The 13,759-nt window shown below is 44.7% G+C and overlaps 1 protein-coding gene across 4 annotated transcripts; it reads right to left on the minus strand.

Annotated features, from left to right (window-relative positions):
- Positions 1-9,162: 9,162 nt before the first annotated feature.
- LOC112876085 (exosome complex component RRP45A-like) lies at positions 9,163-13,622 on the minus strand. Of its 4 annotated transcripts, none has more exons than XM_025940135.1 (10): positions 13,411-13,622; positions 12,977-13,186; positions 12,786-12,881; positions 12,566-12,680; positions 12,216-12,296; positions 11,926-12,114; positions 10,510-10,778; positions 10,351-10,406; positions 9,678-9,916; positions 9,163-9,505 (listed from the first exon to the last, which is right to left on the minus strand). In XM_025940135.1, exons 1-9 carry the CDS (start codon positions 13,536-13,538, stop codon positions 9,720-9,722), a joined length of 1,341 nt encoding a protein of 446 aa, XP_025795920.1. In that variant the 5' UTR covers positions 13,539-13,622; the 3' UTR covers positions 9,163-9,505; positions 9,678-9,719. The 4 variants fall into 4 exon arrangements, with proteins under 4 accessions (XP_025795920.1, XP_025795913.1, XP_025795927.1 ...); XM_025940128.1 differs by having other exon boundaries at positions 9,163-9,577; XM_025940142.1 differs by lacking the exon at positions 10,351-10,406 and having other exon boundaries at positions 9,163-9,577; positions 10,613-10,778.
- Positions 13,623-13,759: the final 137 nt, after the last annotated feature.

Below are 13,759 nucleotides of genomic sequence, written 5' to 3' on the forward strand. Positions count from 1 at the left end.
ATCTAGCCCGGGCGCCGGCGAGCGAGCGAGAGATCTGGGCGCGGACGCTACCGAGGTAAGGAAGGAAGGGGGTAAGGAGGAGCAGCGGCAGCAGCAGCAGCAGCAGGCCAGCAGCGCCGAGCAGGACACGGCCGCGCGAATCTCGATGCGAGTCGCGACGACGGCGGCACGAGAAATGGGAAAGGGGAAAAAAGGAGCAGCGAGCTGGAGGAAGCTTATTTATAGCACAATAACCCGAGCGGAGGCGTCGCCGGCGCCAGAGCGTGCGGCTCGCCGGCACCACGGCGTCTTATAGCGGCCCATGGCTAGTAGGGCCGGCGCGGTGGGCGCCCGCGCGTCGGCGAGCGTGGGTGGCCGCAGCTGGGTTCCTGCTGGGAGGCGGGCGCGGGGGGTTGGCGGTGGGTCCAAGCAGCTGCACGTGGGGTTGGTGGGAGGGCGGGGAGGACGCGGCGCCGACGTGGCGCGGTCATCGCGGTTGGGTGCCCGCGGCCCACACGGGTTGGTGCCGGGTCGGGAGGGGGCGACGGGCCAGCGGTGGCGATCTGCCCCGGCGACTTGGGGGAAGCCCGGCGGGCCCTGCCTGGCCTCGTTTTGGCTAGTGGTCGGCTCATTAATCCTTCTTGCCCCCGCCTGATGCTGCTCAAGACACTGATGTGCCTACGGATATGCTTAACATTCTCGGTTCTTTTTGGAGGTTTCCGTGGACGCGATGGCAACTCCACCGGTTTCGTGGACTAGGCATCATACATTTTGGGCTCATTTGGATAGGCAAGAATTGAGATCAGATTCCGTTCCATCAAAACGGATGCGTATTAGTGCCCGTTTGGTTTGGTAACGGCGTACCAATCTGTACTACTCTAGGGATGTCTCGGTATACTTGCCCAAACAAAGCACAACATTAGTTCAAAAACCAAGATTGGTTTGTTTTCTATAGTGAAAATAAGAGAGATTGTGGAGTTGATGGTTGCGGTCAAAGATTTGGTTTGTGCCCTAGGGAAATGCAATTTGCATGCATAGCGTGGTTTTTCAGATGACCGGGGTCATGGAAGTAAAAGATTCTTGAGGGATCGTCCATGTGGCGTGACTTGTGGCTGATCGTCTCCGGGAACATGCATGCATGTTGAAATGCTGTAGACGCGTTGCTGTCAGTGACCGCTATAAGAGCTAAGCTTGGAATTGACCCTGCAGCAATCCAAAAGGGAAAACCTACTTGTGCAGCGCTTCCTCCGTTTCTAAAAGAATGCAACCCTCGCTTTCCGAGAAGTCAAATAGTTTCAAATTTAACTAAATTTATACATAATATTATTAATATTTATATTACAACATAAGTATCATTAAATTAATCATGAAATATATTTTATACTAAATCTATTTGGAGATACGAATGTTAGTAATTTGTTATATAAATTTGGTTAAACTTAAAACTCTATTGACTTCTCGGGAAGCGAGAGCTGCATTATTAGTAAAATGGAAAAACGTAAATTTGAATTCGACCACCTCGGAGCATAGTGTAATAGTGTTACTGCTCATCTTTTTACTGTTCCTCCTGTGTGCACGACTGAAACAAGAACACTGAATCCCGTCCTGTTGGTACAACGGCGGTTGACCAACAGCAACGAGTAACGGCTGCACGATCAAGATTCACGAGTCCGCAACTGTACCATATCACTTTCAGTTGGGAAAAAAAATCACAGGCTCCTTTTTGACTTTTTGGAAACCATCGCTACCATTGGAAGCCAGCGCTAGCAAGGTAGATTGACGAGCACGCTTTTCGTTCACGGAGAAAGGTGTATATGCTTGCTTAAAGAATACTGTAAGGCTGCTCATCGAGCATCTGAAAATGCCCATCAGTTGAGGTAGAAATTGTTCAGTTATGAAGAACAAATAACTTTTTCTGTTCACCTGTCTCGTGAGCAGTGCCTTGAATCTGTAACTTGATAGATGAGTAAAGGATAAACCTGTCACGCAGATGACTTGACAATTCTCCTCGGAGAAAAACAGCCATACACTCGAAAACTAAATATGAGAATAAAATACTCATAGGTTTCGAATTGGTGAAAGATATCAGACATTAAATATGGATAGAATCGCTGCATCTTCAGATATCTTAATTTTGACTCGATGGAATCAGAAAAGTAAAGAATGGATCGGCATGGCAAGCGTGAAGACGACACCCACAAACTAACTAGAGATATGGAGCTCAAATCCTCCCGTACCAAATAAACGATATAATATGCCATGCGTGGCTACAGAATAGATGATCAAGCGCTTGGTTCACCTGAAATCCTAATCCAAATAATGCACATAGTGGCAAAGTCAGAAAATATTGTTGCCGATGTTAGTGTAGTATGTCAGTACAGGATCACCTTCACCAATTCGATTATGATGTACTATCTTCGTATTACTTTCGTTCCAAATTATAGGTTGTTTTAGTAAATTTAAATACATAAGTTTTGCTATGTATCTGGATATAGCGTATATTTATATACATAGCAAAATCTATATATCTAGAAATACCAAAATAACCTAAATTTCGAGCGGATGGAGTAATTTTCATTACCCAAAAATACACCTCCACCGATGCAGTAGCGATACGAAGAACAAGTACGAGCTTTGGTGGAGGATTTGCTGATTGCCACGGTGTCGTCATCGGCTCGTCACCGTGCGGCCATGCCTTATGCGCGATGCAAGACGAGAACCGAGAAGACGCTGATGGTAAATTGGAAATGAAGCGTCATTAGGTTAGACTGCACCGCAGAGCATACAATTGACAAAAAGTGTTTACCCTCTGGGTTGTGTTGGGTTGTTGTTTATTGAGATTATAGACTACGCGAAGGTAGATTAGATAATGATCTATAAGCATGACGTCTAGCTGCTGGATTGCCGATATCAATATAATTTTTTACCTGTGCTAGAGCACATAATAATAATAAATACTCTATCCGTCTCAAAAACAAGTCATTCTAAGATTCAAAATTTATCCGAAAAATAAGTCATTTTACTCTATTTAGAAAGTGCACGTGCATGCAAGAATCAATTAATGTCAAATATGGGTAATAAATAGAGGCAAATATAGCTATTTTACTCTTTTGTTAATTTATTCTATAACTTTTAGAATCATTTGTTTTTACCGAGGGAGTACATGGGTATAAGCTCTTATGGCCGAGCCATGTCAGCACGGTTGCACGCAGCTCCGCCCCCGAGAACGGACGTCGAGAGCCTGGATTCGTCACCTTTTCCAAAATAGAGAATGGCGTGGTATTCTTGACGCACACTGTAGGAGGTGCGGGTGCGGCACGATTTCGGCGCGAGCAGCGGCGTGGTGCATAGAATAATCGCGCAAATTACGTCGCCGAGCTGTGCGCTACCAAAAATTTGCCACCCCCCCGCAGGAGGAAAAGGCCAACCAAAAAGCCCAGACAACCGAGGCCCGGGGCGGTCGCACCTAGCGCCGCCGCCCACACGTTTCGCCGTCGATGGCGCGTATCGGCATGCGTGCGGGCGCGGCCGCTAACAAATGCTATCGTCGCTTTGCTTGTGATCAAATTAAATGGCCAGCTTTACAAGCAAATCGTACTCGTACACTAATAAATAAATAGGGTACCATATAGTTCATGCTTGCAAGCAACACAATTATAAAAGATAATCAACCTATCAGCTTCGCAGGCTGGTTGATGGGCAGTGGATAAGTTGGTGCTGGTGCCCCGTCCGCGGCCGTCCTCGTTGCAGCAATCTGTTCCCGTAGGGTGACACGTTTTGTCTCCTCGCCCAACTTGGGCTGGCTCGGTGCGAGGTGGCTCTCGGGCAGCCCGACCCAACCACGGCCGGTCGACGCTCTACGTGCTCTCGCTGCATGCGTTGGGGGTTGCTTGCTGCCAGGAACGCTAGCTTGAGGCGCTGGCGCCAACGAAATCACATGCTTCTGTAACAACTTACTTACTTCCTCTGCTCAAAAAATAAGTTATTCCAAAAATTCTACGATAAATTAATAAAAAAATAAAATAACCATGTTTGCTTATATTTATTATCCATATTTAACACTAATTAATTCTTACACGTACATCCACTTTCTAAATAGGATAAGATGAAATAAATTTTAAATCCTAAATTAACTTATCTTTTACGATGGAGGGAGCAAGAATGACCGTGTCGGTGGTTCCTTCTGCTACCGTACGTGCCCACGAGCTGACCGGCCGTGAAAACGAATCGCGTGAGTGGAAGCGTGTCATCCCGCTGGATAATTAACCTGGCTGCATGGTTGGTTACGCGTGATCGGTTGGCTTTGGCTGATCGCGCAAGGAAATGGGCTGGATCAGGTGGACGTCGACCGGTGGCGCGTGCGCGCTGCCCTGCGCAGGATCCCGACCGTATCCGATCCGCGGTCCGGCGTACGGCGACGGGGTCGCCGGCCGGGGACCCGGGGTGCTGGTGGGTGGCACGAGGCGCACGTGGCCCGGCGGGGCAACGGCTGCAGCCGCCAGCCGGTGGGACGGGAGCCCTCTGCGGCGGACGAGCCGGGACCGGGAGCCAGCCGTGATCGTGGCTCGCGTTGAGATTGGGAGGCGAGGCGGTGGCCGCGCGGGACACGCTACTACGCCTTGCTCACACGCCGACGCCAACGCCAACGCCCGCACGTGACCCCTCCTTCCCGGCTTCCCGCATCCGCCGCGCGTTTGTCTCTCCTATCCTACCAAGAAATGAAGAAACAGAAGCCCCTCGCGTTTGTCTTTGGCGTGTGCTTCGGCGGGCGCCTGTGAATCCGCAGCCTTTTCATCTTGTTCTGCTTGTTTTTTTCTTCCCCGCGGGGCAGTGCACTGAGCCGCTGACGCCACGCCGTCAGATCCGTCGAATTTATTTTTAGTTATTAATCTAATCCGGGGGATCGTCCACTTGGACGGATGAGGAGGCAGGTTGGGTGGGACCTGTCAGAGGGTCATGTGCGGTAGCGGGTGGCTGCGAGCCTGGGACCAAGGACCAGGGCCACCCTCCTGACCTGTGCTAGGAGAGCTGTCTCTACTGTCTCCACCACACGCCGGCATGCCGCTGCCTGCTCAGTTCGCTACACGGTTGCTTTCGTGAACGTGGAATGCATAGCCAGACGCAGCATCGTGTTCAGAGTACACAGCCGCCCACATGAAATGAGTACGTCGTCTAACCAAAGACTCCAAACAAAGCTGCTTGCAAGGAGGGTTCGTTTTTTCCCCTTTTCATTTTCGAACAAAAGCCGTATCATCAGGGCGCACTGCCGTCCAGAGTTGTGGAGATTTAATAGCGCTCATATATCGCACTAGTAAAACGAGTACTAATATTCCTTGCAAAAAATATCGAGGATGCGAGGATGTTGATAGCAGCGGTTTGGGTTTGGTAATCTGAGCTTCTAGCATGAGATGGAGTTGTGTTCTCTTCCATATGTTGAACTTTGTCCATGCTTTGGTACTGCATACACCCCGATTGTGGCGAAATTGGTTCATCTGTAGTCGACAACACAAAACAAGCCGCGAAGATTTACTCAAGCTGCAAAATGGAGATTTCGAATTTATTTATTTTTTATTGTACTTCAGAGCTTATAGGATGGCAACGGGCACAAACCCAACGGGCACAAACCCGCTAGGTTTTGCTATCCCACATCCGTGCCCGCGAAAATTATTTAGACCTATTAAAAAACCCATACCCACGACGGGTATAAAATTTTTTCAAACCCAAACCCAAACCCGTCGGGTTAACGGGCGCCCACGGGTCATCCGTGACGAGGATATTCCTTTACGCATTGGCTGTACTCTTGCCATAATAGAAACTTGTCAATGATCAATACATGCATATTCTTCTCATTATCAACTATGATTTAATTTAAACAGCTAAGAAAGATAATATATTTTTCTAAGCAACAAGTTATAGTTTGCATAAGTATAGAATGAGCAATAAGTTCATAATTTAGTGTATGAAGATACTAGAGGGAATAAAATTACATGTAATAAGTTTACTACTTCAAGTGACAATAGTATTAACAAGTTTGTTATAAGTTTACAATAAAATAATGGTATTGAAATCAAGTTTGTTACAAGTTCATAATAATAAAATGATGGTATTAACATCAAATTTGTTGGAAGTTCGCAATAAAATGGTAGTATGTGCTATGTTGCATCGGGTTTAAAAAATTCATGGGTTTGCGGGTTTGGATATTATAAGAACAAACCTGTGCCCATAAATCCAACGGGTAGAACTTCTTGCCCATTAACGAACCCACGGGTCTAAAAGTTGATTCAAACCCGTACCCTAATGAAGTAAGAACCCATCGAGTTTCAGATACCAGATACCCATTGCCATCCCTACATGATGCCTTGTCTACACGTGTTTGGAATGGGTGCCTAACCTTAGCGGCAGCTATTTTCTACAATAATTTTAGTCTAGTGCATCCCCGGAAGAGGATGTGTAAGCGAAAAATATATCATGCATTATTAAGAAATACACAGTTTGTGATAATCCTGAATCACATGACATAGTGATAACTAATTTGCATATTGCTCGACATTTAACAACAATACAGCCTCAGGGGCCAACATCGAGATACCTTTTCCAAAATGGTTGTTTCTCCTCTCTAACAATATTTCCGGTCTACTGTTTGCAAATCTTTATGATAAGCAATACAGGGCATCTTGGTTGCTCACTGTCAAATATGTATCTTCTGGTTGATAGTGTAAACCTTGTATTTCAGGTTTGTCGAAATAAATGACTCATTTTGCCGCAAATCATTTTCTGGTTAATCAACTAACCCGTTCCAAGACAGCACAAAGTGATTGCGCTCGAGATGGTAAATTGTTATTTCTTTACCTGTCTTGTTTACAACATGCTTAAAATCATTTACACTTTCTGCTAAGATGTCTCTACGTGGACGGATGATATTTTGGTCTTCCCCAATATTTCAAAATTGAAGAAAGAGAAGGGGGGGTACGGGTAAGAAGAGCTCAGATCACAGCAGTTGTGAGGAGAAAGCACACACTGAAATCAGATGCGTAGACAGGGATGGATCCATGGAGGGGCATAGATGATGGAGAGGCAGAAGAAAAGAAAGAGAAGAAGAGGAGAAAGAAAGATGGGGTGGATGAACCCCGCAAAACTCGGAATGTGAACAGCTCTTATTGCCACCTAGAGGAGGGAGGCTGGCAGTAGCAGTCCCGAGCCTTGTTCCAAATTTGCAATGCATATATAGAAGGCATGGAGCAAAAGTTTACATTCAGTCATTCAGAGAAGGTGGAGGACATACTGGTTACATTGGTACACATGCGAAACACATTCATTCATTCATTCATTCATCCCGATTGATTTTAGTCCTCACGCTAATGCATTCTTTGGTCCCAGCAGGAGGGCAAGTGGGTAACCAGAAGAATATAATGACTGGAAGCAGAAAAGGTAATAATATTTATACTTGCAAGATTGGCCTGCCGCGCGAACTTTGACTCGGAGCTTAAACTTAACACAGTGCTAGCGTAATGCAAGAATGGCCGATCGGCACCAGTTTAATTGTGACTTTGTGAGTTTGTAGTTTAGGCTCTGCCGGTAACACCACCGGTTGAGACCACGCTAGTTTGAGAGATGAATTTGAACTGTCAAAGTGTAGAATATTATTCTTTAACAAGGCAATTATGTATGAGAAACAACAGTTTATCTCTCTTCGGTTTTTTTTCTTTTTGGAAGAGTACATTGGTGCATCGCTGCGAGCATCGGGTTTAGGACGCGCTGTACTCCTAAACAATAGCAATCCTGTCACAGGCCAACTTCCCCAATTTATCCATTTTTTTACAGTGAAAGAATCCTAGTAATATCCATGCTATATGTTCTATTCCCTTCGCTTGATTCGTACTTGTTTTGGTTTCTTCTATTATTTTTCAAAATCCTACAGTTCCAAGGCAACTTTGACCCATTTTCCCAATACTGCCCCTACTTAAAAATTGCATATTTTAGAGCGGTTTTGTACTTTTGAAATCAAAGGATTAACATAGGGTAGGACGGTTATTTCATTGTCCTCCTCAATTCATGTGGCAAAAACTAAAATAGCAAGTACCGTGAAAAAGAGAGTATTAGATCTAGAATCTATCAATGAAAGAACCGACTTATACATGTTCGAGTAAATCAAGACTAAAATACAAGTTAGGGTGTTGGATTCATTCACCCTAGCTCACGCAGGCTAAAGTTTTTCAGGGTTCAACGTGAATTGAACAAACCCTACTTTTGTGGGTCATCAATGACGTTTTGGGTTAATAGGCATCCGTGCGCCGTCTGCTATAGACTCCATCCACGGTCAAAAGGACTAACGTTAGAATTCAACTCTACTGCGTAGCCTGAAGGCATTAGCGAATACCATGAGTTCTTATGGGTTGATAAATTACCCAAAGTAACCCAATTTCAAAATACTACCGTGTCAGCACATATACTACTTCACTGGCCTCCTCACACTAAGCTTGAATCTCTATAAATTTCTGCCAACACATCTCCCGCCAGCCGGTTGCTGTCTTGGTTTCCTCCGATATTTCACAATAAATAAAAAGGTGAACATGCAAGGTAAAGCAATAGAAAGAACGATGAACAAGTCTAGAATGATGAGAGCCTCGAGGTTATGAAGATTGAAAACAAGACAGGCCCAACTTTGCGAAGCATTTATAGCAAGCACCGACCATAAGAGGGAAGGTGATTCTTTGCGGTTGAAAATACATGATCCATTCATGCGATGAGTGCTATAATGCTAACCGGCGGAAACAGTAGGTCCTGCCCTTTCCGAAATGTAACGCAACAAAGGTCCGGCACACAACTTTAATTTGTAAACGGAGTTTAGACTGATGATGGTAGCCTAGCACAATAAGTAGACTTAGAAGTGCAAAATTCAAACAAAGGGTCTCTTTGAAAAGGCAATCGGATGGGAGAGAGTTGATAGCGATTTCAGTTCAATTGTCCAACTGATTTTTGCCAGGGATTGGATCTGATGTCGACCTGTTGAAAGGAGAATACAAATTTCAGTTCAATTCCATACTTACGATAGATTTTTTTTCCTTCTGAGGTGGAAAACGCTGATCCTGAAGTAGCAAGAATGCAGCCATCTGTTATATCTGTATTATAAGTTTGATGTTTCATTAGACCAGGCTTAGATGGCGCTAAAGCCGTTCAGGTCCATTTTTGACGACCGTTGACACATAAATTGATGGATTAATGATAGGGTCGAGCGCAACGGTCCTGAAGAGATTCCATTTCAGCATCGCTGCTCAATACAAACACTCGAGCAGAACATGGAATAAAGAGTGACAGGGACATCATGCATCACAAGGATAGTTGCAAGGTTGACTGAAAACTTGAACATTCCTAGAATACAATTGTACAGCTTGTACAAAATTTGCCTGTAGTCACTTGCATCAGTAACAACTAAAAACACAGAATAAATAACCCATGTATGCCACTCCTGTGAAGAACCATCAGTCAGGAGAATTTGAATAGGAGTTGTAGGCTATCTTTGATTTACCTGCAGAACGATGCCATCACCTTTCTTTTAGGGGGGAATCAGCATTAGAGTACTCGTAACTGTAACATACAACTGTAGCATGTGCAATCATTACGACAATCAGTATGCCCACACAACTTATAGTAAGAATGCCCACACAACATACAAAACAATCTCGCAAATGACCACTCACCTTAGGCATGAAATTACAGGCTTGCAATTAATCTAACTCCTGTCACTTTTTGTTCTTCTTTCTTTTGTGTTTTGGTTTGATGGCATCTTTTAGGCTCTTTGGCGACCCAATTTCCTGGGCCTCTTCAGACTCTCCAGCAGCCCCAGAGCTTAATGTGATTTTCACCTCGGCATTAGCTGATTCAGTTAACATTGGTTGGGCATCCTCATGGCTGCTGGCCTTAACCGTAGTTGCCAGATCTGCATGTTGAGCAGGAAACAATCATAAGAAACTGTATCTGAACTCATGAGAGAATCAGTCTTGGCAAAGTTAAGACAATAAAAATGATTCCTCAAGGAAGGCTACAGCAGATTAAGTATGTCAAATCAAAATGACTGTAAACTGAAGGAAGTCTTTGGACAGCCAGATGCTGATTTGTACATATCATAATTTAAAAGACCCATCACACTGAAAGCACAGATATATAATATCTACCAGCCCTAAAATAAATGGTACCAAAACATGTCTAGAAAGCTAACAGGGGAGAGCGACATGCCATAAATATGATATTTTTATCATCAATGAACACTAAAATGCCAGCCAAAGAATGATTGCAAGCACATCACAGAGAGATGGTATTGGCAGATAGCAAGCAAGAAGAGAACTCATAACATGCAAATAAAATTAACAGTACCCGTCAACTGCGAAATTCTGAGGGAGCTTAATGAAACTCCTTTAGAATATGGGTCCCTACATGGCAAAAATCAGGACCAGTCGGCAAAACTTGCGTCAAGCAAATATTTGATGCTAAACATCTAGAACTTGGGAAACAAAACATCAAGCTAATCGCTACCAATTTGATGGACCACCACTGAATGTTGATGTTTGTTTGTGTTTAGCAATTCTGTCCCCAGTCAAGGGTGAATTCCCTTTTATATTTTGACGGTCCTCATCACCTTTGCTTTTCTCCTGAGCATCACTGGGTGTCTTCACAGCTTGCGTCTCCAATTCATCATCACCTTTGTCCTCCATAGTTACATCAGTTACAATAACTTTCCGAGGCAATGAGGCTGGCAAACGCTTTACTTTCTTTAAAGCTTTCTCAGTGGTGTATGAGTCTACCTGAAATCAATGAATACAACTGTTTCATGCTTGATGAAATGCAAAGCCAACTGTTGAATGAGAATCATAATTTGTACAGTTTTGCATCATAAAACTTCAAAGACATGTAAACTGCAATATTTTCAGTTTTTCGCTACTTTAAAAAACACAGTGGCAGTGGTCCTCAATTCTACCACCTCAAATCCCTCTTCCCTCTCACAAAGTAATCAGCTGCGACATGTGGGCCCACCAGTACCACCTCACATAGCGCTACCTCCCTCCATTTGTGTTCGCCCACCCAGTGCTTGAGGTCAGTTTGTCGCTACCTCAGTGGGAACCAACAACCCTAGATATACCATATACCTCTCTCTTCTGTCCTCTCCTCCCTGCATTCTGTTTCATTTTCTTCATGCCATGTTCGAAAGAGAGGTCAAAGAACAGTTTGAATGACATGTTTACATTAATTTAGCTCCGACCAGGCAGCGTTATTTATTTCATTCCAGTGTAACTCTACTTAAGGATGGATCAGCTCGCATGTTTATTTTCAAGTCCACAGAATCAATAAAAGAACAAATAATTGCATATATGATACTTATTGCTTTGGAAATGTGAGTGCATTGGATTATGGCTATGCGTTCTAGGTTTTTAGGCAAAGGAATTCAGTCCATGTTGCTATTCATCTGACTTTTGTGTCTTGTGCTATGAAGGAACCCAAAAGTTGATATTAACTTTCTCTTTGCACTTTTATTTAGTGATTAAAGGGGCTCTAGCATTTGTTCTATGGAGGTGCTAGTAGGAGAGATTTCTTTCTGCTTCTAGAGCATTAATCATCACAGTAATTCCTTTGTCTGACTAAATTTCCATGTGTATCTAATGGAAAGATTGCTACTATAAGGGAAAATATTTCTGTTGAGTAAAACGGGGAATGTAGTCTGCTGTAAATGCTGATGTAGTGTAAGTGAAAATTATTTTCAACTAAGTAAATATGCAACATAACCTCTATGTAGGTAGACAGGTAGAGACGGAACTTTTAATACAAAGTAAAGTGCCATAGAATTTCACTATAATGCAATTATCATCATTTGCATGATTTGATTTTTAACTTGTTCATTTTAGATCCGTATCAAAACATGGACACCCTGGCTAATCTTTGAGGGTCCTCACTTACTGCTTTCTTTATTTTGCTTGTTATATCAGCAGCCTTAACTGAAGCAATTCTTAAACACTGCATGACAACACTTGACATGACACCTTCCCCACCAGCTTTCTGGATGGCACAAATATCACCATTTGAGTTAATCGTAGCAGTCATCCTCCCTCCCATTACTGCTTCTTCCTTGTATGTGGGATCAACAACCTACACAAAAAGATTAAGTTACACAACTGAGGATGATAATGACAGAACATGACGGATGTTAGTCAAGAATCAGTTCAATCTTCTGAATCATTGGTACATACCACGATGTTACCTTCACCAAAATATGCAAAGGTTACAGCAATGGGCATATGATGAATTGTAAGAGGGAGTGGATCCCTGACCTGTAAATACATAAGAAACAGAACACAAGATAGGTCAGTCTTGTCACCAATCTGGTCAGAATATGACAACTAGCAATGGTTCTATATTGAAGTTGTGTCTACTGAAATTTATGGGAGTCATACACATTAAACCATAACAACCTAGTAAATTATTAAACCATAATAACCTAGTAAATTAGTTAATCTAATGCTTTACAAGGGTGCTTGACCATTGGGGGATATATTAGCAAGATGATATAAAGTAGAACACATTGCAAGTGGATGCCTACCTCAGGATCATGCACTATAACTTGTTGACCATCGTCCCCACCAACTGTGCATTCCGGCCTCCGGAAAGTAGACAAAGCTGCCAATGCAGCAATGTTAGCTGCATCAATGAGATTCCTGAGGGAAAAGCATGGCAATGGACAAGCTTAGAACTGTAACTTGGAAGTGTTTGTTCACAAATTAATTATATCATCAGATAATGCATAACCCAATAACCCATACCCTCCGTTATCCAAGATGTGAAGGTCAACACGCACGGACCAGACATGCTTCCCAGCAACAACACACAGGGACTCCATGTCCACAGCCCGGCTCTCCCTGAAAAAAACATGATAAGTAGAGAAAGAAATCGTCATTAGGCTCAACGCTCAAAACCCTTTGACGCGGTATAAGAGAAACAAGAATTTGGCGACCTGAGGCCACGGTCGATGACTCGGCCAAGCTCAATTGCTGATTCCCCTGGACGCCCAGGCTCGAAGGCGGGGTCGGCCATGGGCGAGAACTCGGTGAATATGGCCAGCGTCCCCTCGTTCGGCCTGTCCCTGTAGGGCTGCACCAGCTGCGCGGTCACGTAGCCCAGCACGTGCGTCTCCCCGAGCTGCACCTCCGACGACCCGTCCTCCCTGGAGTTCACAACAGCAACAATAATAAGGATGCAAAGCCCGCTCGCCAGATAAAAGCCCAAATTCGCCACGCGCCGGAGCAAAAAGCCAAGCCGCCGGGGCAACGAGATCAAATTGCAGGCGGCCAGCGACGGCCGAGGAGGAATCTCGACACCCAGAGGAGCGGAGCGGATGTGTGCTGGGAATGGGGAGGAGGGCGGGTGAGGCGTGGAGGTGGGATGTACCTGCCGAAGCTGATCTTGAGCTTGCGGAAGTCGAAGGAGTGGCGGCCGTCGACGCGGAGGTCGGACTGGAGCGCGCTCTCGATGAATTCGCGCTCGTTCACCGAGGGGCGCCACCGGAGGTGCTCCATGGCCGCGGACTCTCGCCGGCGGCGGGAGAGAGCTAGGGTTTTAGCCGCCGAGGGGTTTGGTACTTTGGTTTGGTTCGATAGCTGTTTTTTCCTACTTGCGTTTTGTGAGAGGGCCGCGACACAACTGGTAATGAGCCGGGCCAGGAGCCCAGGATTGTGGGCTGGGCCGTGGATTCGTGAGGATAAACCTAGCAAAACACATTCTTTTTTTTATATAATAA

Source organism: Panicum hallii, chromosome 1 (genome assembly GCF_002211085.1).
Source record: "Panicum hallii strain FIL2 chromosome 1, PHallii_v3.1, whole genome shotgun sequence".
NCBI classification, from domain to species: Eukaryota; Viridiplantae; Streptophyta; class Magnoliopsida; order Poales; family Poaceae; genus Panicum; species Panicum hallii.

Bases quoted from the DNA above. Each gene is read 5' to 3' on its own strand.
- LOC112876085 (XM_025940135.1), bottom strand. From the start codon at position 13,538: ATGGAGCACCTCCGGTGGCGCCCCTCGGTGAACGAGCGCGAATTCATC. The intron at 12,681-12,785 runs GTATGGGTTATT...CTTTTCCCTCAG, and splicing joins CACATCTTGGATAACGGAGG to GAATCTCATTGATGCAGCTA. The intron at 12,115-12,215 runs GTATGTACCAAT...CTTTTTGTGTAG, and splicing joins TTGGTGAAGGTAACATCGTG to GTTGTTGATCCCACATACAA.